Source organism: Camelus bactrianus, chromosome 31 (assembly GCF_048773025.1).
Source record: "Camelus bactrianus isolate YW-2024 breed Bactrian camel chromosome 31, ASM4877302v1, whole genome shotgun sequence".
NCBI classification, from domain to species: domain Eukaryota; kingdom Metazoa; phylum Chordata; class Mammalia; order Artiodactyla; family Camelidae; genus Camelus; species Camelus bactrianus.
The window spans coordinates 14089368-14114526 of record NC_133569.1 but is presented as its reverse complement, the minus strand read 5'-3'; the positions used below and the strand labels follow the sequence as shown (position 1 = coordinate 14114526).

The 25159-nt window shown below is 38.1% G+C and overlaps 1 protein-coding gene across 1 annotated transcript in view; it reads left to right on the top strand.

Moving 5' to 3' along the window:
- FBXO8 (F-box protein 8) overlaps positions 1 to 8852 on the top strand; it is a 34724-nt gene extending 25872 nt beyond the window's left edge. The window contains exons 4-6 of the mRNA XM_010973179.3: positions 4982 to 5100; positions 6994 to 7190; positions 8214 to 8852. Of these exons, the coding sequence (XP_010971481.1) occupies positions 4982 to 5100; positions 6994 to 7190; positions 8214 to 8401 (504 nt within the window). The 3' untranslated portion in view covers positions 8402 to 8852. The remainder of the gene's footprint in view (positions 1 to 4981; positions 5101 to 6993; positions 7191 to 8213) is intronic.
- The last annotated feature ends 16307 nt before the right edge of the window (positions 8853 to 25159 follow it).

Genomic DNA, 25159 nt, shown 5'->3' with positions numbered 1-25159 from the left:
CCTTTCATGCACGAAAAGTCCTCCATTAATTGCTCCTGGAAGCTGAAGTCCTTGCCCATTCAAACGAGGTCCGGGAGGAAACTGGCGCCAGCCCATGTATTCCACGCTCGTGCCTTTCCATCATCCTTCAGACAGGGCGTGGTGTTCGGACCAGTGTCAGTGACTAGCCAGAGGGAACTGGCCGCTCTGGCGCTGTCTCTCCTCCTTACAGCTGTCACTTCTCCCCGTGAGCACGGGCAGCGTGTGCTCTGTCCTTCCTGGGGAAGAGGCAAGACTGAAATCTGCAGCTCAGATCTCAACCTGGCATCAACATTACCTTCCCGTTTCTTCCCCAGTATTTATTACCCCCTTTCCTCTTACTTATGAGTCATGTAGAACCTTCCCGTGACCTCAGGGCCCCGCAGTAAGAGGAGGGCACCTTAACCCCTGCTGCTATTTCCAAATCGGACCGCGGGAGTGCTCGTCCGACCTGCAGAGGGCTGCCCTCTGTTGTTTCTAAAAATACCATTTTTTAAGAAATAATTAAGATTTTAAAATAAAAGCTTTTGTAATATATATTGTATCTCCTTATTTTTACATTACTTTTAGTATGAAAATGTTACATTTCAGTTGTTCGTGTCTCTGGTTAAAATGTGGACTTGAGCAGATATAAACTCCTCTACATTAAAATAGATACACAGCAAGGTCCTACTGTCCGGCACAGGGGATATATTTAATATCTTGTAGATAAGCTGTAATGGAAGAGAATACGAAAAAGAATATATTAAAATATTAATTCGGTTCTCATTTTGAAGCAAAAATTAAAAATCTAGATTGAAGTATTTTGTTTTACAAATATTCATTGTTAAAATTTAAGGACTTTTTCCCTGAAAACTTTCAGAGTACACTTCCAAATGTCCTTTGAAAAAGAAAGTTAAATGCAGTGTCCAGTTTGCTTTCTAGTATATAATGTTCAAAGGACAGGTTTTAGTACCTGGAAAGGAGTAGCCACGGTACTGGAGTTTTTACATTTTCTTCAACGGCAAATTTGAACAAAACTAGCTAAAGCAGATGTTTTAGCAAATCTCTGTGCTAAGTTGTTCTTTAGGAAAACACATTAAGGGTGCTCCCTAGTATGTCAGTGTTGTTTTAGTGGTGATTTCTTTTATTGATACCAACTGTTACACGGTATTCCTGCCAAGCGCCTGGGCCCGCCGCCAGTGCTTTCAGTACCAGTAGTCAGCACTTTTTTTTTTTTTTTTTAATTATGACTTCATTATTTAGAGCAGTTTTAGGGTCCCCGCTAAGGGGGGTTTTGCATTTGGCTCTGCATGCCTGGTTTACCAGAATTCACTTTGTTCCCAAATATATTTTTTTCTGGCTCTAAACATATATATAGTAGATTTTGCTTTTGAAGTGTACTATGTATAATAATGATTTGATTCAGAAAAAGTAGGCTTTATTAAAAGAGGAGAGAACACACGAGTATTTATGTAATAGAAGAAAAGAGGGTAGGTGTACCTTACAGCAGGGACTGCTGGCGGGGGGCCTCCTTGACTGTAATCAGAAACTGGAGAGATGCGCTATGTAGGTGGCTGAGCGCCGACACAGCCCTCTCGTCCCTCTGATTCCTTCTTAATATTGGGTTTAGCTCTTTGTGCATATTTTCTTGACTTATTTGTCTGCTACCTAAATGTTACGTCTGAACAGCTTACCACTCTGATTTGATGTTTTAAATCTTGGTGCTATCATTCCCACAACAAATTTTAGTGACATACTCCATGGAGAATGCTTTACAGAATTTCTTGATTTTTTTGTCTTTGAGTCACTGAAAACGTGTTCCATTAAAGAAAACCTCAGCACAGGACGCGATGAGCTCATCTCCATTTCTCCTGGGTTTGCACTCTGCTTGGCACTCCTTTGTTTGCTACTCGTGGATTCCCTCCGTCCCCTTGCACACTGCCATAGAAATCTTTACCGTTTTCCTCGAGGATCCGAGTCAGCTCTCTTTTCCAACTCTCTCCAGGTGGCTTGTCCTCCCTAAAAAGAAAAGCAACATGCACTCTGTGTTTTCTTTTAATGCACCAGTCTCTGAGCCAGTGCCAGCATCCTGTCCTCCAGGCTTGGAAAGCATGGGAGACTCCTTCTGTGTTTCCAGTCCTCCGCCACCCCCCACCCTCTACCTGGATGCTCCAGTTATCCCCCTCTCTCTTGTCTTTTGCCCTTTAATTTTGCCATTTTTTCCTCCTGTCTACTAATCCATTTTTCAAGTGAGTAGGCTCTACTCAGCCTCCTCACCTTGCTCATTTGTTTGCTTTCTGCTTGGACTTAAGTCCCCATTACTCTGTGTAAAGGGACCTGTTGAAATTCACTGTTTTTTAATTTTCTTAAAGCAAAACTCTTCTACTTCTCAGTGTCTATCACTGAAAACGTGGCAGTGTGCATCATTTTGGGAAAAAGTTCTGTAGCTTCCGTTAGCTTAAGGTCTTCACTCAAACCACACACAATGTCTGTTCCTTTTTCCTTGTGATGCAGAAGATGTCACAAGTTCTCATCTTTCCAGATGTCTTAATGTCTTAATCTTTTCCTCCTTCCCAAATATGTTCACCTTTCCTCATGTGGCATGACTTCTAGTCAGGTCCAGACTTCCTTTATTCAGATAGTTGTAGTTTGTGAATATGCGTCTAAAATGTGACACCCAGAATTGGACATTTTTTAGTGAATCATGTAGATGACAGTGAGCTACAGCCTTTTTCTGGAAAGTATGTTACTGTGGGCTAATATCACTGTCCGCGATTTCTTCTGCTTGTGACACACCACCCCTCCCCACACACACACACACTGCTAAGAGTGCTAGTCCTGTTTAATACTCTGTATGGTCTCATGATCCCTCTGTACCATTCTTCCAAAACTTTATTAAAAATCAAAAAGGAAATGACCAGCAATTGTGTGATGCTTGCGTAAGGTGAATACCACTGTCAATGTATAGCTAATAAGGAGCATCCAATGATACTAAGATGGCATATGTCACATAATTAGAGAATTGTATACTATTTAATGGATCACATTAGTGTTTTTATATTTTGTATAATTTTTAAAATAAATTAGAATTAGTTTTATATCTCTTAAATATTGATTTATATGTAGGCATGAATAAAGGACCTATTAATTACTGCTTAATTGACATCCCTTTGTCTTTGAATCACTTGGATTAAAATTAAGCACTGGAAATACTTCTGTTATGTTGTTACGCTTTTAAATGGAGGAATTTTGGAAGAAGTCCAACTTGACTTAATTTTGCTAAATAGATCAATAAATATACAGTCAACTCTCGATTGTTCAAACTAATGGAGGAAAGGATGGAAGAGGCATTCCAGTTTCCTAGTGCCTGCCCCTCAGACGGCTGCTGAGAGCCCCCTTTCAAACAGATTCTTTGCCTTTCCATCTTGATCATGCTACGTCCTCTGGCCTGGGGTCCAGGATGCGTTCTGGAATATGCTCACCATTGAGCTGACAGAGTTCCACGTTACCATATTCTGTTCTCTGTATGCGTTTTGCAGTCACTGCTTTAGTATACGTATAACTGAAAAATTGTGCTCTACACTGGAATTTGACACAACATGGTAAAATGACTATAACTCAATAAAAAAAGTTAAAAAAAATGAAATCACTGCTTTAGGACTGCTTTTGTACTTTTAAAATTCTTATGAGGATTTGATAACATTGCTAATAGGGTATTATCCTAATGGCTCATAAAATTAGTTTTATATAAAAATCTTATCTTTGAAGTACAGTTTACAGATAATTATAAACTTTCCAAAACATACCCTCATGGTACCAAATTGCTTTAGATATTTAATATAAAAATTTTATGAGCAAGGTTTTATCCTGAGAGGTTTTATAACCAACTCATAAAGAGTTTTTACAACTTCCAGCTTCTTGAATTCCTAATATATGCAATATTTCTGAGTACTATGTAAATGTTTGTAAAGGGAAGAAATGCTGAAGGAATTTTTATGTGTGAAAATAGTGTGTTGCGTGTATATGATACGTCATTTTCTCTACCAATTAACTGTACACGTTGTGCTGTTATCCAGACACAAGCATTCATGGGGATGCATGTATCTGGGTAACTGTGTTGAAATAAACACACTTGCCTTTTATTTCAATAACTTCACATTCAAATCCACACAAGGCATTTATGAATGTGACCTTCATATACATGAGAGAACATTAGTTTCAGTGTTTGATTTTTTTGTTGCTGTTTGATTGTCGTTGGTTTAAATCTAAAGTAGAGTGCAACCTTATGGGTAATGCTTCTCTGGAAAACTTTGCATGCAGAGAAAAGGAAATTCAAAGATAAATCCTATGAAAAACATTGAAATTATTTTGTCTTACTGTGTTTAGCTTCAGTGTGTATCGGTGCTAAATTCTGTAAGAATTTAGCTATGCCTAAAGCCAAAATGTGTACAACCCATAAACCAGTCTGGAACTCTGCCCATTTTAAGTTAAATAATTATTTCTTTCCAGAATAAAATCGTTAGTCTTTTATGTGAAGAATTCTTTTTTTCTCAAGAAGCTATTTCCTTGGAAAGTGAATTACAGTATGTATCTGAGTTCTGAGAAGTCGTATGTCCCATCAGGCAGCTGAAGTGTCTGTTATAAGGCTTATTTTCAAAGTGTAGATAATAGTCGTCCCCAACCACCTCCACCGATTTGGGTCAGATTTCTGGAGAGGTAGTTTTAGCTGACGTGAGCCAGGACATTGAACTTGGATTTCTTTAGGAGTCTTAACTTTGAATTTCCTACTTTTCATTGCATGTAAACTATCAACCACAAGTAATAGTTTCGGTTCAAGTTCTAGCTTGTACTTTGCATGTTAAAGCTATAAAAGCCTATTAATGCTGGAAAAAGCCTGTAGCTGTTGTTGTGCTGTTGCCTCGTTGTTAAATGTGTAGGTAAAGGCTGATCGTATTTACATAGACTTGTCTCTCTGCCTTAGGGGGTGAACTACCTTATGTCCAAGGGCATCCTAGATGATTCACCAAAGGAGATAGCAAAGTTCATCTTCTGTACAAGGACACTAAACTGGAAAAAACTGAGAATCTATCTTGATGAAAGGTAAAAAAAAAAAAAATTTAATTTTTCATCAGAAATGAGTTAAGTAGTGCTTTTAATGAGTTAAGTTTTACTTTAAAAACTATACCACATGGCAGTCAGCTAGTTAATAAAATTGAGTAGAAACAGGGAAAGGAGTCCTGTATCTTGCAAATTATCTTGTGAGCTTTAACTTGTTGATGAGGAAGTTACCATCGTACAGGTTAAAACAAACAAACAAAAAGGCCCAGGCGAACACAGAATGAAAGCCCCACATCTTTGTGATAATGAACCAAAATCAAATATTTTTGAGGAAGTTGCAGCCCTTTTTCTTAATAACTAGCCATACAATCTAAGTGCCAGGGAAATTAAAAGCTCTGAATTTTGAAATTGTCCATATAAAAATCAAATAGACAAATTGTCATGAAGAGCAACCTTACAGATACAAGATGTGCTTATTTGCATGTAAACTACACAAAAGCTTCGTGTACAAGTTTGAAGAGTCTGAAAGTGTGACTTAATAGGATGGTTTACAGAGACGATGCTCCGTATGCTGTTCTGACTTGATAGCCATTCATCTGTACTCGTTAATTCTGGGTATCAATGGAGATGAAAATATTGGGGAAATATTTTGATGTGACATCGCTGAACTACCATTTAAAAAATTTCAGATCTCACACTATAAATAACAGCTCAAAAATGTGTTGCCCTTTCCATTGTAATTCTCTTTTTAAAAAAAATTTCTCAGGATTTTTCAACAACAGTTTATATTCATTATAGTCCAGAGAGATAATGTTGCTAGAGAGAAACTCCTGTCTTTGAGGAGTTTCCAGTTCAGCTCATTGATCACTGAAAGAAATTTCTTACATAAAGATGGTGTCATTCACTCTTTTTGTCTTTAAATGCTGAGTTCCGAGGGATCAGCCATTTTCCTGTAAAGAAGCACATCTTTCTGTAAATATTTGATGCTTTGAAAGACATATGATCTCTGTTGCATCTCAGATCTACTTATAAGCCTGCCAATGCGACATGGAAGGAAACATACACAATAAGTAAATAAACGAGTGTAGCTGTGTTCTAGTAAAACTTTGTTTATAAAGGCAAGCAGTGGGCCACAGTATTTGGCCAACTAGCTGTAGTTTGCCTGTCCCTGACATAAGCAACGGGTAGAAATTAAGATTATGCTCATATAATCATGGTTGAGTTCAGTAAGGATTGGAGCATATTATAACAAAATGTGACTGTTAGAATGCTCTTGATTTTAAAAAAATTATGTATACACACATATGTACACAAATATTTATATAATTGCAAATAACCTAAATGTATGTGATTAGAATTGTTCTATCCATAAGGTGGGATACTGTGCACTGCAGCCATTGCAAAGGATGAGTTAAACCTATGTGTAAAGACACAGAAAGCTGTTCACAATATTATGTGAAACAAGCAAAAGCAGATTCTAGAACAATGTATGGTATATGTGGACACTTTAAAGAAAGCCTAAATAAACAGTTGTGACCTCTGGTGATGCAGATTGGTATGGAAGGTGAAGAATCTCCTTAAGATAAAGAATTCTGTTGCTCATTTGGATTTAGCCAAGAAGTTACTTGAAAAGAAGTTGCTGTTTTTAAGACTGAAAAAGTCATTTTTTTCTTAATTCTATAATTATAATCACTAGTTTCTAAAACTTGTTTTGTTTTTCTATTCACAGAAGATTTTAAGTTTAAAAGTTTTAAATTTCAAAAATATTCATACTTCAAGGTAAAAAAATTATAAGACATGCTTTATAGGATTGGCTGATCTGGTAATCAACAATAAAGTATTTTCATCCAAAAAATAAATAATTTATGATTTTTCCTATCATTTTTTTGATAGAGCAACGTTAACTAAAGCTGTACCCTTTTCTTTTTCTACTAGGAGAGATGTCTTGGATGACCTTGTAACACTGCATAATTTTAGAAATCAGTTCTTACCCAATGCACTGAGAGAATTTTTTCGTCACATCCATGCCCCTGAAGAGCGTGGGGAGTATCTTGAAACACTTATAACAAAGTTCTCACATAGATTCTGTGCTTGTAACCCTGATTTAATGAGAGAACTTGGCCTTAGTCCTGGTAAGAATGCATATAGTGAATTCCTTCCTTGGCCCATTCCCATCTCCAGGTGAAAACAGCCGTAGATGAGACATTTTTCTCACAATGGGGAAAAATGCTTCCAGTAATTACAGATACTTATTTTACTGCTTGTAGCAGTGGCTGCGTTAGTTTGTCACAGCCGTCATGTATGTGTGGTAAATATACTGTGAGTTAGACTTAGCTATATAGATTCTTTAAAATTCATGAAGTATTGGATATTTTATTAGTCTAATTAAATACTTGAGTTAAAATTTTTTTTAAATTTTGAAGCTTTTTAATAATACACATATTACATAGGTAACACCTAGACTTTTTCTACCAGAGTTTGTTTTTAGTATGACTGGTTTTCATTATTTGTGTGTAGGATACAGCCTGTCACCTACATAATTTTTCACGTGCTATTGCTTTGTTTATCTCTTCATATCAAAAATGTCATTGTGCTTATCTTATTAAGCCGAGATTCCAAAACGGTTTCTTACCACAAGAAATTTGTTGAACATGCTTATGCAGGACAGTCTTTATCAAGATTGCAAGATTCTGCAATATAAACTCCACGGGAGCAGCAGATAGTGGTAGCAGGTATCATGAGGGTTGTCATTGTTTTAACGGGAAACATCAACTATCACCGTGAACAGTACAGAGGTGAAAATGTTTTTCTTGCATGGTGCTCAGGCTTAGCAGTCTCTTTCCTAAAGATTTACTTTTGAGATTAATATGTGAATTCTGCAGTACCAGGTTAACGCATTTTCTTGTCATGAAAGATGCTTTCAAGTTACATTAGGTTTTTATAAAAGTATACATAATTAAATACGTGCCTTTTTTTTTTAATGGGAAGGTGTACCAACGGTGCAAATGTATCTTACGGGTAGTTGAAGGGAATTACCACATTTGAAAGCAAGTGGAAAAGAAAGCCAATTCTGAAGTTTTTAAGTTTAGGATGAGTCCAGCGTCTTCCTGGTTTGAAGACGATGCTCCATGTGCGGTGTTTCTGCTTCCTTCCAGATGGCGTCTATGTGCTGTGTTACTCTCTGATCCTGCTTTCCATTGACCTCACTAGCCCTCACGTGAAGAACAAAATGTCAAAAAGAGAATTTATTCGAAATACCCGCCGTGCTGCTCAAAACATTAGTGAAGATTTTGTGGGGCACCTTTATGACAACATCTACCTTATTGGCCACGTGGCTGCATAAAAGCACAATTGCTAGGACTTCACCTCTTAACGTCAAACTAAAACTACCCAAGGACTTGTTCAGCAGATACGGGGCTTGCTTTAGTGCTGGGCATTCTAGCCTCTGTATACAATCAAGCTTGAGTGTACAACCTCTTTTTCTTTTACTCTTTTCTTTTTTTAGTAATTTCCTTGGGGAACTAAAGAATTTTGCAGAATTTTTCTTAATTTTGCTTATCATGTTTTGCACAAAGCGGAGCCATTGTCTGACCCAGCTGTTTAAGAATGTTCAACTGACATTATAGTCTAAAAAAGATGGTATATTTGTGCATTAGATTTGCCTGAAAAACTTTATTCATTTCCATTCTTTTTTAAAATACCATGTAATGTGTACATATTTAACTAAAAAGATTTATAATCATAATTATTTTATTGTAAAGATTTTAACTAAAGCCTTTCCTTTTTCTCTCAAACTGAGTTCTGAAATTTATTTGATTCCAATGTGAATTTATTACTGACTCCATGAAAGTTGGATCTGACTTTGATAGAAACCAATGCCAGCTTCTCTTTCCTTTGAACTTTGAAAAGAGCATCAATTTGTGACTATGCAAAACAGGCACTTAGTTTTATAACATAAATTCATCACTTCATTTTTTTAAAACTTCTGCATTAAGTATCAAGTCCTTTAAACCATTCAGGAGAGCAAAACATGTTCAAATCTAAGGTTTCCACACCTAAGGACAAAATGTTATTAGAACTTACATCTGAAGTAATTAGTCGGATCTTCCTGTTCTCCTCATCTTGATGATTTCTGTTCAGAATCAGTTGGGGAAGGAATATTGTGAATGACAGCAAACAGCTTTCATTCATTCATTCAGTAAATATTTACGCAGGGCCTGCCGTGCGCCAAGCACTGTGCTAGGTCCTAGTGAGACCTGGACGTGGGCTGTGCTTTCACACGTGTCACATGTTGGGTGATGAGAGGAAGACTCCTGCTAGACGAGGAGCATATGTATGAAGTACATCTTAATTAGTGCTTATTTAATAATTAAGACACTTAGCATTGGAATAGTAAAGAACAGTATATTTACACGGTAAATCACATGGTCCCTGGAGATAGCTCTAAGCGAGAAGCATCAGCCTTGGAATGATGCCCCTTGTGGTGGGCAGAGCTGCTAGTGTGTGTGTGTGTGTGTGTGGCCTCCTGGCTTCCAGATCTGACCCTAATATTACAACTAAAGAACATACTACAGAATTTTCAAAGACAAAACAGAAGACAATCAAAACAACTTTTAAAAGTCAAAGGGACTTCTAGACTGGTAGTAAACAGTTTCTGAAGCAAATATCTAAATGTATTTCATAATTTTGAATTCCACGTGCATAATTTTGAATTCCATGACAAAATAACTCTTAATAAGGCTGCTAATCAGTGAGTCTTCACAAGTGTGTACACCTGTGTAAACAACACCCACATCAAGACGTGCAACTTTACGAAACCTATTTACAGTTACTGTTGTGCCTGTCCCATAAAACATAAACTCTGTAGCCACAGGGGCATGTTTACCCCATCCCCCGACTTGTGCCAGTTGTGCTGTGTCTTGCGTATAGCGTATGTTACAAACTCCACAATATAATGGCGTATTTTGCTTTGAACAGTCACATATATTTTGAATAAATTAACAGAAAATGCTCCTTTATATTTACCCACATTATCATTTCTAATACTCTTACTCCTTCCTGAGGATCCAAGTTTCCTTGCAGTGTCATTCATTTCAGCCTGAAAACTTTAACATCTATTACAGTTGAGGTCTCTTGGCAGTGAGATAAGTATCAGTTTTCTTTTATATGAAAATGTTTTTATTTTGGTTTCCTTCTTGAAGAATATTTTTGTTGACAGGTTTTGGGGTTTTTTTTTGGTTTTTTTGTTTTTTGTTTTTTGTCTTTGGCAATTTAAAGATATTATTCCACTGCCTTCTGGCCTCCATTGTTTCCACTAAGAAGTCGGTAGTATTCAGTTGACTTCCCCACTTTGTGCAGTAGAGGCGTCCCTCAGTATCCATGGGGGATTGGTTCCAGGCCCCCCCAGGATAACACAATCCGTAGATGTTCAAGTCCTGCGTGTACAGTGTGGTAGAGCACAGGCAGCCCTGGGCCTCGCAGCCTCTCAGATTCTGTCATAAGGCCTGAACTAGGCACATGGCAGAGGGTATAGAGAGGAGGCATGAATTTAAACACACACACACCTGGAAACTGATAGGATTTAGTGATTTGGGAGAAAAGTTTCTAACAGGATCTGGTTGTCCGCTAATCAAAGGAAGCTAATAGGAGGAGCAATCAATGGAATGAAATGGAAAAGATAATGATTCCAATTTGGGGATGCTTTGAATTCGAAAGTATCAACAGACACTAGAGAGTCAGACTAGAGTTTATAAAATCAGGGCTGGATACATAAGTTGGGGGGTCAATAGCATTTGGAGTGTATGAGGTGAAGCAGGGGAAAGACACTCCTCAAGGGAATATGGTGAGTAAAAAGGAACACGGGAAAGGCAGCATTTTAGGTTTTGGTAGGTTAAAAAGAAGTCAGAAAAAAAGAGGGTTTGTTAAAACTGTAGAAGGGCCCGAGAAGGAGGGAATCCCAAGAGCTAGGGAAGGGGAGTGTCAGGAAGGATGCTGACCTGGGCATGAGCCTCAGCCTGAGATTTTTGTCTTCCCTCATCTATACTCAGGCCTTTTTGAGTCTACCTTTTCCATTTGGGGCTGAGTTCTTTGAGGCTAGAAAATCATAGTAGTGCTAATGGCTTTTGTGTTGTCTCTGACCAGATACCCTCCTACTCAATGTGTAATCCGAGCTCTGCCGAAACCCACAAGAGTTCTTAGGCTCCACTGCATCTGTCGGTCCACACCTTCCTTCCCAGTAAGAGCTGTGCTGTGTCCAGCCCAGAACACACTGACTGTGAGCTGCTGGTGCGTCCTTCCTGTCTGTCATCACCACTTATGTTTTTAAAACACAATGCCGATTATATTTTTTTAAGATAAGAAAGGAAAGGGGAGAAAATGCTTGAAAACTCTGAGCGCCCTCCAAGTTTACCATCAGCAGGACTTTTTTCTAATTACATTCTGTTAAAACGAATGCTCTCTAACTTCATCTGTTCTGCTTTCTCTCTGGAAAACTTGTAACCTCTCCCCACTCTTTACCTGTTGAAATAGTATTTGTCCTTCAAAGTGTTCTCAGATTCTTCCCTCTCCAGGGCAAATGTCTCAGTTCTTGCAGGTGGAAATTTTATTCTTCTTGGCCCAGAGCAATTTCTCAATAAACCTGAATGAATTACTGTAGTCCTGGTTTAGTTTCTGTATAAGTATGTAGAAAGATGGCTTTAGTATTTGCATCTCAAAAAAAAAAAAAATACCCAGACCTTTCAGGTGTACACAGTTTACAAATCAGACTGTGCTAGAGTTGACACTTTAAAAATTACTAACACAGATTCAACCTATGTATTGTTCTAGATGGAAATTCATCACTCTAGGATGTCTAATTTTAAGTATTTGGATAAATCCTTGTAACTTTAAGATTGTCTTTTTTTTTTAATTTTAAGAGTTTGAGTCATTGATGTTACTGCTCTGAAATGATCTTTCCCGTGGTTGACACTATTATTAATTGCTCTGGTGCTCAATCAGAGTAAGCACGTTCGGAAGTCTATACATTTAAAATAATAACCTGTTTATTCTAATTGGAGTCTGTTTTACCTGTGTTTAAAGTGAACTTTTTCTTAAATATCACTTAATAACGAAACTGCCTCTACAGTTCCTTTTCAAGCATTTGTAAGTGAATATGTCCACTTTGGGAAGCCATTCTAAGGAAACAATCCAAAACAGAGGAAAGTCAGTACCCACACTCTTAGTCACATTGTTGTTTTTCATTAAAGAAAACAAAAAAGATAGAAACAACTGGAATGCCCCAAACTCTCCCGGGAATGTTCTAACATAGAACAAATATTTGAGAGCATACTGGGTACCAGATATTACGCTGAGCACAGGTTAAGTAAACCGGAATACATCCTCATGACATATTACTATGATGCCATGATGTTTATGAATAATGGAAGTTGTTATAAATAATGATAAACTTTAAAAAGAATTTTAAATTATACACATATACACACATTACAGTTATGTAAAATGAAGCAAAACCTATGAATGGAAAGAAGAGACTGGAGTATTATACACCAAAATACTATGGACAATGGATTTTTTTTTACTTTTTTATATATTACTCAGGATCATATATCTTAGACAGAACAAAATAAATTCATTGAAGTATTCGGAAAACAAAGATAAATGGTGTTCCTAATTTAACTAGTATAGTTTCCCCTCAGAATGTTTCCATGTATTTTTATTCAAAATTTGTTTTATTTTCAAAAGACACTTGGTTGATCTGTTAAATCATATCTGGACAAATGTTTTGTTTCTGAGCTTAGAAAAGTGGATTGTTTTATTTTATTTTTGTCTCATCAAATTAAAGACTAGCAAGAGAAAGATACCAAATCGTTACTGAGGAAATTTTCATTTGTTTAGGAACAAAAATGGCTTTCTTCTTGGCCCGGTTGGACAGGAGGGTTGGATTTAATTTAAAATGATTAATGAGATTTTGTCAGGCCCCTTGACTTTACCCCACTGCAGTTTGTCAGTACAACAACCTGGGAAACCAGGACGCCACTCTGTCGCCCGAAACCACTCTCCGGGGGAAAAATTAACTGGCCGACCTAGTGCCAGGTACACGTCAATGGCATTGTCTCTCGGGCACTGACAGTTTAAAAGTCTCAGTCGGAAAATGTGTGTTTTGGGAACACACATACCGAGGATGTTTTCAGTCCCTTTGCAAGTGGTTAATCACATTTAAATGCTGAAGTTGTTGATGTTTTCCAAGTGAAACGATTTTAAGGCAAAATCTTTACTAATATATCCCTTCTCCCTAAATTATTTTAAAAACTGAACAAATAAGGATTTCCATGATCTTGGGCCACTTGTTTTTCTTGTCTTTTTTATTTTCTTCACTTAAAAAAATTAAGGTGGAGCTTTTTTTTAAAAAAGTAAAATAATTTTTCACTTTTGAAACTACTTTTTTCTTAACCATTAGTCTGACCTAATTTTTTTATTGAAGTATAGTTGTTTACAATGTTAATTTCTGCTGTATGGCATAGTGATTCAATTATACATATATGTATTCCTTTTCGTATTATTTTTATTATAGGCTATTCTAAGATATTGAATATAGTTCCCTGCGCTGTGCAGTAGAACCTTGTTGTTTTTCTATTTTATGTATAGTAGTTAGTATGTGCAAATCCCAAACTCCCAATTTATTCCTCCTCCCACCCCTTTCCCCCGTAACCATAAGTTTATTTTCTATGTCTCTGAGTCTGTTTCTGTTTTGTAAATAAGAGCATGACCTCATTTTATAATCAAGCTCTAAGTTTGTGATCAGACATAATACACCCTTTTTCACTTAGGTACTTATGTTTAAAAATGTTCAATGATATAATTTGCTAAAACAAAATTCCTAAATGTGGCTAGTTATTAGGTGGTAAATATAATATTATTTTGGCTTTGTCGTTGAATTAACCACATAAGGAAACAATACTAGCGTAGGGCTATCTTTGTAGAAATTGAACATAATGTGTATTTGCCAATTTCTATCCAAGCCAAAAATGCACAGCGAGCGGCCTCATGTTAAACAGTATCAGGGTCGCTGTCTCTTCTGAGCTGTGCAAACTTGCACAACACGGGGAGAAAGGCGCTCCGCCAGAGTCAGGCTTCCAGGGCTGGCAGCTTCGTTCCTGTGGGAGAAAAGCGCAATTTGAAAAAAGCACAGAAAAGCCGAGAGGCCCAGAGCAAGGCTGCTGCTCCTGCCGAGAGGACGTCCCAGGAGCGAGCCGGAGTCACCGTGCGTGCGCACTAGCCCGACCGTCGCCCGTCACGCTGCCCCACCGTGAGTTTCTTCCAAAGCATTTCCAGTCCTGAGGCCGTCGAATAGTTTCTTGCATTTCTAAAATTCTCAGAAACTAAATACACTATTGTCAGCGTGTGTGAACTTTCTTGTTATTGCAACTGAGGTGCACCATTGCATATTTTTCCCCTAAGGTAGGCAACTGTGTATATGAAGGAAGTAATTATTCACTTTGGAGATTTTTGTTCTTACTGACTGCATAAATTAAAAAAAGATACATATTTCTCTCCTTCCCTTAATTAAACTCCTTCCTTTAATCTTAGAACAACAACAACAACAATTTTCCAAAATGCCATCCAGAAACCATTAGGGCCATTGTCAACAATGAACCAGAGAAATGAGAAACTCCTGCATGAGGCCAAGCTCACGCTGGGTCGGGTGAAGTCTATGCAGACAGCACTCCCCGGCAGTGTTTATTACTACGATAAATCTGTGTTTGTTCGGGTTCTGCTTCTGGCTTCAGGTATCTGGTCTTATCAACCTAGCTCAAGGAAATCTATTTTTCATGGCATTGATTTTTAAATCTAGAACTAAAGGAAGTGTTACCATGCTGACTTACCGAACGTGACGAGTACTTCCCCTTTACCAGTCTACAGAAGGTTGATTGATGATCATGGAGCCAGAGAGACGGAAGTTACCAGAATATCGAATGCTTTATGTTTTGCATCAGACTGAAATAGCCAAAAGCATCTCTCTCTCTCAGTAGAGATGATTTTATCACACATAAAATTTGGGGGGAAAATATTAAAAGTTTAAATTAAAAGTAATTTAACTTTTAAAATGTAAAATTAAAAGTAACTTTTAAGAAAGCTATAAAGGACATAAGACACAATAAGCACCCTGTCCCCGACCCCATACCCTCCCACTCCCAGGGTCCCACCGTTAGCTGTTTGGTGCTTGTGACCTGGCCTTTTTCAATGAGTGTGCATGTGTATAAGTGCATGCATGTGTTCAAACACTGGGATGTGAACACGATGGGGTTGGCACACCAGCAGCAGTTTCCTCCCTTTGTACAAATATATGAAAAAATTATACACACTCATTATAAAAAACAGATCAAACAATGCAAACGTGCACCCCGAAAGAAGTACATCCCAGCCGGCTGGCGACCTGAGACCTGTATCAGTGAAACTGAACCACAGCTCCAACCATGATCAGAACTGCATTCTGAACACTCTGGAATAGGAGGGAGTCACGAATGTTTTGGGGGGAGCAGCAAAGAGCAAACTGTGCCAGACCAGGTGAAACTCGTTTGGCTAGTGCTCTGAACAGAATGTGTCCCACCCCACACCCCAAATTCGTATGTTGAAACCCACCCCCCAGTGTGATGATATTCAAAGGTAGGGCTTTGGGGAGGCAGTCAGGTCAGGATGATGGAGCCCTCATGAATGGAACTAGTTCCATAAATAAATACATTAATAGATTTTTAGAATGTGACACCTTTCTGTCAGGTATCACCAATGTTTGCTGCTGTGTCTCTCTTTGTTTTAGGCTACGTGGAGCGATGGTTTGCCCCTCTCAGGAGTTTCCCTTTTCATTGACTCAGAATGTCTCTAATACTTTCATTATTTTCCCATTGATTTATTAAGCAGGCATGGCCTGCCCTCCTAAAGTCATTCGGATGCATTTTGTGTTTTTCTCATTATTTAAGGGAAATCTCATCTCTCTCATATTCAAGTTCACTGTAGCCTCCAAGTACCTATAACATGACTTAGCTGTAGGGCATTGGATTTTACATGCACCAGTTCAGGTGAAACGCGTATGGCTAGTGCTCTAGACTGACTGTGTCCCACCCCCTCCAAAGTCATACACTGAAACCTACTCCCCAGTCTGATGGTTTTCAAAGGTAGGGTGAGTGTGAAAGGGCAATGAAGTTTTAATTTAAATATTTAAATGAGCATTTAAAGATGGCTCATTTTGCAGGTGGGAGGTTAGCTCAGTGGTAGAGCATGTGCTTGGCATGCACGAGGTCCTGGGTTCAAACCCCAGTGGCCCTTTTAAGGGAAATAAATAAATAAAGATGGCTCATTTTGCACAAGGAAGGAATTAACTATGTGCTCTGAAAGAACAAAAATGAAAAAAACAATCCCCTGTTGTCAAGGGCTCCAGTGGGAGGAAGGTAGTCATAACCACAAACAGCTCTAGATTACTTCTATCTACCACCACAGCTTTGCAGAGGTCTGGAGAAGTTATGTGAATTTTGGAGGTTCACATGACTGTTCATAGACATCAAGGGAAGCAGACCCCCAAGCATATTTGGTACATTACTAACCACAGTGAACTGCAGAAGAGGATGTGTTAAAAGATCTTTAAAGAATAAAATCAGTATTTTAGAAACAGAAGAGTGAGCAGTTAATACTACCTCGTGGAGTGTGAAAGGACAAATGTCATTTCAATACGTGTAATCCTGGGTGGGGCTTCTTGTCCGATTGAAACATACAATGTGTCAAGTCACGGAACAGTGAGTAATCCACTGGAATTGGCGGGAAGATCTGAGCAATGGTTTAGTGTAAGAAAGTACTGGAGAAAGACAGGTGGGACAGAGAGTATGCTAAAATGGAGAGCTGGTACTTTATTTCTGGAGGCGGTTGGAGATGTTCACAAAGATGTCATTTCTGATCTGTGGTTTGGGAAGCTCTTTCTCAAGCCAATCAAAAAGGTTAAGTAGAAATGCAACAGAATGTTGTATAAAGAAACCAGTGCAGTGGTTACTGGGATTGTGCAAGTGAAATATAATAGAAATCTGAACCTCAACATCACTATTGGAGTGGAAATGAGAGCAGGCAAATTTGAGGGTCATTTTGGAAGTAAACCCTCTTGGCAAACAACTGAATGTTGGACATAAGGATAGAGTTAAAAATTACTCCAAGAAATGTTGCTGTCATAAACAGCGAGAACAAACGTGAAGGACAAGTTTACTTGGGTTGGAAGTCAGATGGTGAGTCCAAGGCATGTTATTAAAGCACTTTTGACATTTTTAGATATTTGAGCACACTTATCAACTTGCTTATTCAGCAAATACTTCCTTAGACCCTCTACGCACTGTGCTAAGTGAGCGTGACAACGTTAATATTTGTATCTATGCCTTGGATATAGAAAGATAGCATCCTGTTTCAATTTAAAGAATCTTATGCAATACTATTTTAAAACTAAATAACCAAGGTCCTATCTGTTCAGAAAAGTTTCCTCTTGCCGATCCACGCCGTTGCAGAAATACAAAGGTTCCACTCATCAAATATTCTCTTTTTTTTTTAATGAATAGACTGCAGCTGACCTTGTAATTAGAAGACTTGAAACCAAAATGATAGGAAACCAAATTAAATCTCACCCTGAGGATTAAGTCCCCGCAAATCCACTATCGCTCCACCCTCAACCGGAATATTTCTCAGTCTCTAGAAACTCAGGTTTAGTAGTTTTCACAGATCCCGGAGGTTCAGGGTTGCAAAGCGTCTTCAGGTGATGGCTCGTGTTCCTCATTTCCTCACCAGGAGGCTGTTAGAACTGCAGACTCCAGAAGAGCCAGACTTTCGCTCTTCTCTGCAGTCTCGCCTCTTAGACCACGCTGTGTTCTTCCAGAAACAGGGAGAGGGACTCTGCTCACGGGGCTTCACCATCATCTCTGAGGCCTTCCTGACTCTCCTCCACTGATTCTGTCTTTAGCCTCCAGTGCCTGCATTTCCCCCAAAGCCCTTCTCTGCAGGCAAAGCGGCCAGACCTCTCTGGGGCACCAGCCTCACCGATTTCTCAAACAGGCGCACACTGGGCTTAGGACCACCCCAGTGCTCCTCCTCCCCTCCAGCCAGGCACCTGCGTCATAACCTGGGGGACTCAAGAGTTTATTGTCTAAACCAGGACACTTTTGAGAGCGCTAAAATGCTAAACCAGATGGTACTTCAAGACGACGGGCGTAAAGTAGGAAGTGTGGTGGCCCTCCCTGTGACTGTAACACAATGTGATAAATGCAATAATAAAAGTTTAAACACTTTGCAGGAGAAACATTTTGAATGTAATGCACCGATGGGTCAAAATTTGTTTCCAATCAAAAACATCTCGAAATTATTTTCCAACCGGCATCCATGATAGAAACCACGCCGGGAAGCCGGGGGTATCTGCACCGCGCCGCACACCAGAGCTCTGGCTCCGGAAGGAAACGGGCTTTCAGCTTGCTGGAAATGTATTTTGTAACTTAGAATCCCTGCAGAGGAGTTTATTTTAAAGTTGGGTCAAAGCCATAAGGAAGTGCGTCTCAGAAACCTCTGGAAAGATTAGGGAGCTATTTAAAATCAAAATTATGAATAATGTTGATTTAATTTTCACAAGTACACACTGAGAAAGGAAATGTGACTTTACTTAAAAGTCACAGGCCAGAGTCCTGAATATACTGACTACAGTGACCCATACATGTATCTGCATCTATGTAAATACACCCACCCATCCCTGAGCAGATCTGGAGAAGCCCGTTCCAAAGCAGAGGAAGCAGCAAATGCAAAGGCTTTGAGGCAGAAGCAAGGTTGGTCCAGGTACGGCGGAATGGAAGCTTCAGGAAGGAAGACACCTGTTTATTCAATTTTCTGTTCCAGGCACCTGAAAAGTCACAGAAGCCTAAGAAACAGCGAGCTTGTTAAGTCGTTAAGGAATGCACGCATGCGCGAGTGAACGAGTGGCCCCGCCCACGGGGGGTCAGTGTGTGACCGGCGCAGAGGGCGTGTCTCACAGGTAGTAAGGAGTCCGGGTTCTGCTCAAGCGCATGGGAATGTTACAGAAGGGTTTAAAAAGAAAAGTGATGCGATGTGATTTATGTTTTTAAAGCAGTCATTCTGACTGCCGTGTGAGGAATGGATAAGAAGGTGGAGAATAAAAGTAAGGACACCAGTTATCAGGCTTTTGAGGTTGCTCAGATGGAAGGTCGCGGAGGCCTGGAGAAGGGCGGTGGCAGTTGAGATATAAAAAAATAGAATGCTCCTAGGTGTTTGGCTTTATGGCCTGGATAGATGATGGTGCCACTTACTACGATGAGGAACACGTTTAGGAAAGAAATCCAAAGGAGTTCAGCTATTAACCTAGAAAAACGTACAACTCATTAAGGATAGAGGGTGCTACGGAGCGAGAGGGATGTGGCTCAGCAGTAGAGCGCCTTCTTAGCATGAATGAGGTCTTGGGTTCAATCCCCAGTCCCTCCATTACAAAAGTAAACAAGTAAATAAACCTAATTATCTCCACACATCTTCCCCTTCTCCCCAAAAAGGAAAAAAAGAATAGGGAGGACTGTTTATAATAAAATATTTTTAAAGTTTTTTTTAAAAATGTTGTTCTATTCTTTATTTCTTTTTCAGACCATTTGTTATTAGTGTATAGAGATGCAATTGATTTTTTTTTAAAAGGAGTATTGGGGAGTGAACCCAGGACCTCATGCATGGAGGCACTCTACCACTGAGCTATACCCTTCCCCCAATAATAAAATATTAAGTTACAAAACCTAATCAGAATGTATACAATAATTATAATTTAAAAAAAAAGAATATGTTTGTATATTGAAAAAGATGAGTCAAAAATGTGGTTATGTAAAAACTTGGATTTATTGAAGGCTTTGTTGTCTTTTAAAATGTTAATTTTACTCCACATGTTATAATACTGTTTGTGGAGTAAGAAAGTAAAATTCTAGTAAAAGACCATAAGTCTATGAGAAAAGTCTAAAATGATTGCCATCCAGAATAAAATTTTGGTATAATAAATTCATTAAAGGATGTTGTAATGGAATTATCATAAAACCACTAAGCAGTGTATTCCCAAGTCTTGAGATTCAAAGCAGAATTAATGTGGATAATGGGGGAGAGGGAGAAACCAAATAAAAAGTCAAATAGCAAAAAAAGAAGAAAAGGGAAAAAAGGAAAATAAAGAAACATTTTAAAAAGAAACAAAAAAACAAACAAAAAAGTCAAACCCAGATTATTGATATAAAATTCCACTGGTCAAGTCCTCAAGAGAAGGAGATTCCATGAGGTTCCATGATAATCTATTCCATAACTTGTAACCTTAATTTCTTTAGAATTTTCCCCCTTTTTTCTAACCTGAAGTCCCAGTCTCCCAGTGTTTCCCTTTGAGGCTCTTCCTTGTCTGGGGTCGGTAGGAGGGGGTAACAACCAGTTGCCACCTGTAGTGTTGGAGCACTTTGTACACTCCAACACTATTTAATGATGCAGCCTTTTGTTCAGACAGGTGAATCCCGTTTCAATGAAAAGCATATTGAGAACAGATTGTTCAACAGTAATACCACACCACGCCGTTGACCACATTAAGAGATATGAATAGATTTTAAACAAATGATTTCAGCATGAAATTATCATCATTACCAAAAAGTGAAGCTGTTACAATTCAGCTTTAGGTGGAGCCCCCCAGAAATACAGGTGTAAATTGATGCCCAGCTGTGTATACTGAAAGGACTGAGCGTTATCCATGTTTTCACGTTCCATCAAGCAGCAGTTACCCTAGAACTCCACAAATTGCACAACCACAGCCACAGCCACAGCCACAGCCTCCAGAAGACTTAGCCACGTTTGCAACTGCTATATAAAATTATCCTTCCTTTGAGGGGAAGGGTGTAGCTCAGGGGAACAGGGCACACTTAGCAGGCACAGGTCTTGGCTTCAATCCGCAGGACCTCCATTTAAAAAATAAATAGATAAATAAAATAAAATGTAGACTCTTGAACCCCACAAAATAGGAATTTCTGGGTGGGGTCCAAGAATCTGCAATAAAAAATTTTTTAAAAAAACTTTCTTTGCTTATTCACAACTGTTATCAACGCCAATGACCAAACTGATGAACTCGACTGTGATCCATGCGTTTCAAATAGATCGAAAAATACCACGGCCAAAGTCAAAATGCAAGGAGAAACTTGTCAGCAATACCTATTAAGATGTGAGCGCTCTGCTAACTCTGTCCTCGGGAAAGGAACTCACAGACTTGCTGGAGAAAGTGTCTTTCCATACAGAAATATTTATCAACAACAGTTCATTTTTAGGTTGAAAGAACACTCATGTGGAAACAGAAAAATCGCAAATTCTTCATTTAAATCCTCTGCCAGTGTTTCTATATACTATATAAGCCATTTTTCAAAGAAGGGAAGTTTGTTTTTTTTTAAGTTCTTTGGAAGATCTAAAAATGAATGCAGATTCCATTTCATTTGGGGCTAGTGTTTCAGTTCCAACCCGAAAAAACAATCTGATTAAATGAAGTAATTTTATTTCTTCAATGTTAAGTATGAGCTCTTACTTAAGGGGTCCCTGAAAACAAAAGATGTACGTGATTGCATGTATGTGTGTGTTTAGCAAGTGTGTTTGACTGTTCGTCAGCATGAATGTTGTTCTAAGATGTTAGTGTTTTAGACAGTAACTCCCCTAATTAGCAAATCAAAGTCTCATGCCTAAATTTATCTGTGTAAATGTGAATAAACTTGACGCAAGGCTTCTTGGGGCCCCAGGCAAAGCCAAATGTTCAGACCCTTAGGCCGATGTCTGTATCCTACACACCTGAGGGCACAGAGAAATATGGGGAGATAAAGAGAAACATTCCTTTTTGTGTGTAGGTCAGATTTTTTTTTTCCTTTGTTGTTTTCATTTTGTTTTTGGAGGGAGGTAATTAAGTTTATTTATTTATTTTTTAATTTTTTTTTTTTAAAGTGGAGGCACTGGGGATTGAACCCAGGACCTCACGCATGCTAAACGTGCGCTCTACCACTGAACTACACCCTCCCCCTCTAAGTGGGTATCTTCCAGATGGCCCTAGGGAAGACCTCGGGCTCTGATTTCCTAGAAGACACCCACCCCCAACCCCGGCAATGAATGCTTTGTAAGCCGAACACAAGATGCATTCTGACCATTAGCTGTTAACTGCAGTGCTCAAAAAGAGACACTGTAAACAAAACATGAATGGAATTTTCCGAGATAGACACTATTCTTTGCACCCAATTTTGCTCCACATTAAGCCTTCAGTTTTTCACACTTTGCCACCTAGTGGATAACCTGAAAACTACAGGATTTTTACCCCCGATAGTGATTAATTTCCATACCCTCCAGGAAGAATTGCCTTGGGTCCACCCAGGGCAAAGATTTTGTTTGTGTTGCGCCCCGGTGCTCCTGGCACAGTGCCTGGTCCTTAGTGGGCCATCAGTCGGTAGCTGTTAAATGAAGGATGAGTTACCCCTGGAGGTCTGCTCCATTTGAAGACTACCAATCTTATGGAGAATGTCCTGGAAGGAAGAGTTACAGTACGGAGCTGGCGAAGTATGTACCCTAACTGAAATGAAAGCTCCAAATTATTTCGAAAGTAAATGGTGGTCTATGTTCTTGGGTTAGAGAAAGGTCTATATAGCACGTTAGGGACAGGAAGCATTTTCATTGCTCTGTGTAGACAGGTAATCCAGATGAATTAATTTAGAGAGCCTACCTTTCCTTCACCTCAAGTGCTCCAAACAACTAAATTCACCCTGGAAAATGCCCTTTCTTCTTTGCCTGGAAGCCATGGCTGGCTTTCTTCTTGCTTTGGGCCGTGATACTTGCTGTTCCCTTTTTCTGTTGCTAAAAATGATGGAACCCAGTTAGCCTTCTTTTTAAAAGAGATTGCATATGCATATGTACGAATGTATCTTTTTCTTTTTCAAAATAACATTTTAGGCTTCTGCTTCAGTGTGCCTAAAGTGTTAATGTCTCAAACATATTGCTTCTGGCATAAACATTGGTAATTTTAAAAAGCAGAATAATGGTCATAACCTTTTTTTAATTGTTGATTTATTTTTAAAATTTTTATCTTTTTCCTAATGGAGGTACTGGGGATTGAACCCAAGGCCTTGTGCATGCTAAGCAGGCAACCTACCACTGAGCTACACCCCTCACCTTGTGACTGTAACTTAAGTAGAGTTTTCCTCTAGTGTCTTTTTGATTTTTGAGACTTTCTCTTGAAAATATTTTAAAAAGCAAAACATACGACTATGTTTTAGTACCTTAACATATAGGGTAAAAAAAGTTTTTAGGTAACCCACCTCAAATCTCTTTCTCAGGAGAATTATTTCCATTCTAAAGTCAGCCAAATATGTTTCCATATAACATCTGCTAGTAGTTCATTAAAATAACTTATTCTTTTTGTTTTCAAATCAAGCTGATCTTAGGTCAACAGTATCTTAACATGTTTTAATAATATATTGTTGAGATATGAACCTCGTGTTTTTTTAGTGGAAACCATATATATTCATTATATAATACTCACTTACGTTCCATAGAATAAAAACTCTCTCCAGAGTTCTTTTTTTTTTTTAAGTTACACTCCATTTATTGTTATTATAAAATATTGGCTATATTCCCTGTGTTGTACAATATTTCTTTGTAGCTTTTTAAAAAAAATTGAAGTATAGTTGGTTTACAATGTTGTGTTAATTTCTAATGTTCAGCATAGTGACTCATTCATACATACACATATGTATATATTCCTTTTCATATTCTTTTTCATTATAGGCTATTACAAGATACTGAACATAATTCCTTGTGCTGTACAGTAGGACCTTCTGTTTATCTATTAGTTTTAAACACATACTCACACACATTCAAATAAATATTAAATCCAAAGCAAACAATGACTTTATTTTGACAGAATCAATGGGAAATACAACCTTACATACCCAACTTACCAAAAAGCAGAAAATTTTAAAAAGTTAGCTTTAAAGAAACCTAAAATTTTTTAGAATGAGAAAGATATAAGTTATGAATGACAATACTCACGTTTCAGACTTGAAAAGTGGGATTTGCAAAACAACTGCTTTCCAATGTGATTTTTGCCCCTCTCAAAACAAAAGGCTTAAGTATTACTTTTAGAAGTAAAATCACTTCTTACATATTTGGGTGACTGAGTATAACATTCATATGTACATACAAAATAACAGATGCAAGATAAACAAAGTTTTAAATAACCTTTAAATTATTTTTTAGTGTATGTGAAATGATTTGTTTTTCTCAACTGTGTCTCAGGATCCAGGTCTATAACATTTACTGGAACCAGTTATCTATCTCATTTTCACAAGGTCCCGGGAGGCAGTAGTTGTACATTGTAACTGCAGCCTTCACGGAGGCAAAGCGCTACCGAGCCCTGCACTGTAATAGACAACACGAAACAGTCACAATTTCAGTTCCTGTTACATTGACAAGACTCTTTCAGGTAGGAGATTGAAACGTTCTTTTATTATTATAAGGTTAGTGATCACTTTAATGGGATAAAAAAATTATTCCTGCGGCACTGGGGATAGGAAGTTTGGCATGTGGGTATGTAGAGAAGATTTCTTTCTTTCTTTCTTTCTTTTTTTTTAATGTTTATGTTGTTCAGAAGCTCTCTTTAACTGAAATAAAGCTAGCTCTCTAATCTCGATATTTACATAAAAGCTACATACAGCCTGACTCAAGAACTCAATGTATACTCACTTTTTTAATCAGGAGAAGGTAGGTCGTTGATTTTCACAGGGTGAGAGGTTTTGTCTTTTAACATCAATAATACAGTATTACTTGCATTTGTCCTATCAGTGTGACTAAAAAAACTCTAAAGTTAGTGGACTCACCTTATACACACAATGTGTAACATTTTAAGAATAAATGAGAGTTTCAAAATTAACTTTTCCTAGCTAGAATGCATGATTTATGTGGGAAAAGATAGTGACAGTCACACAAACACACATTCACACATGTAAATTATGGAAACTAGAAAGAGAAAAAAAAAAAACCCAACCAATAAAATCTCTAA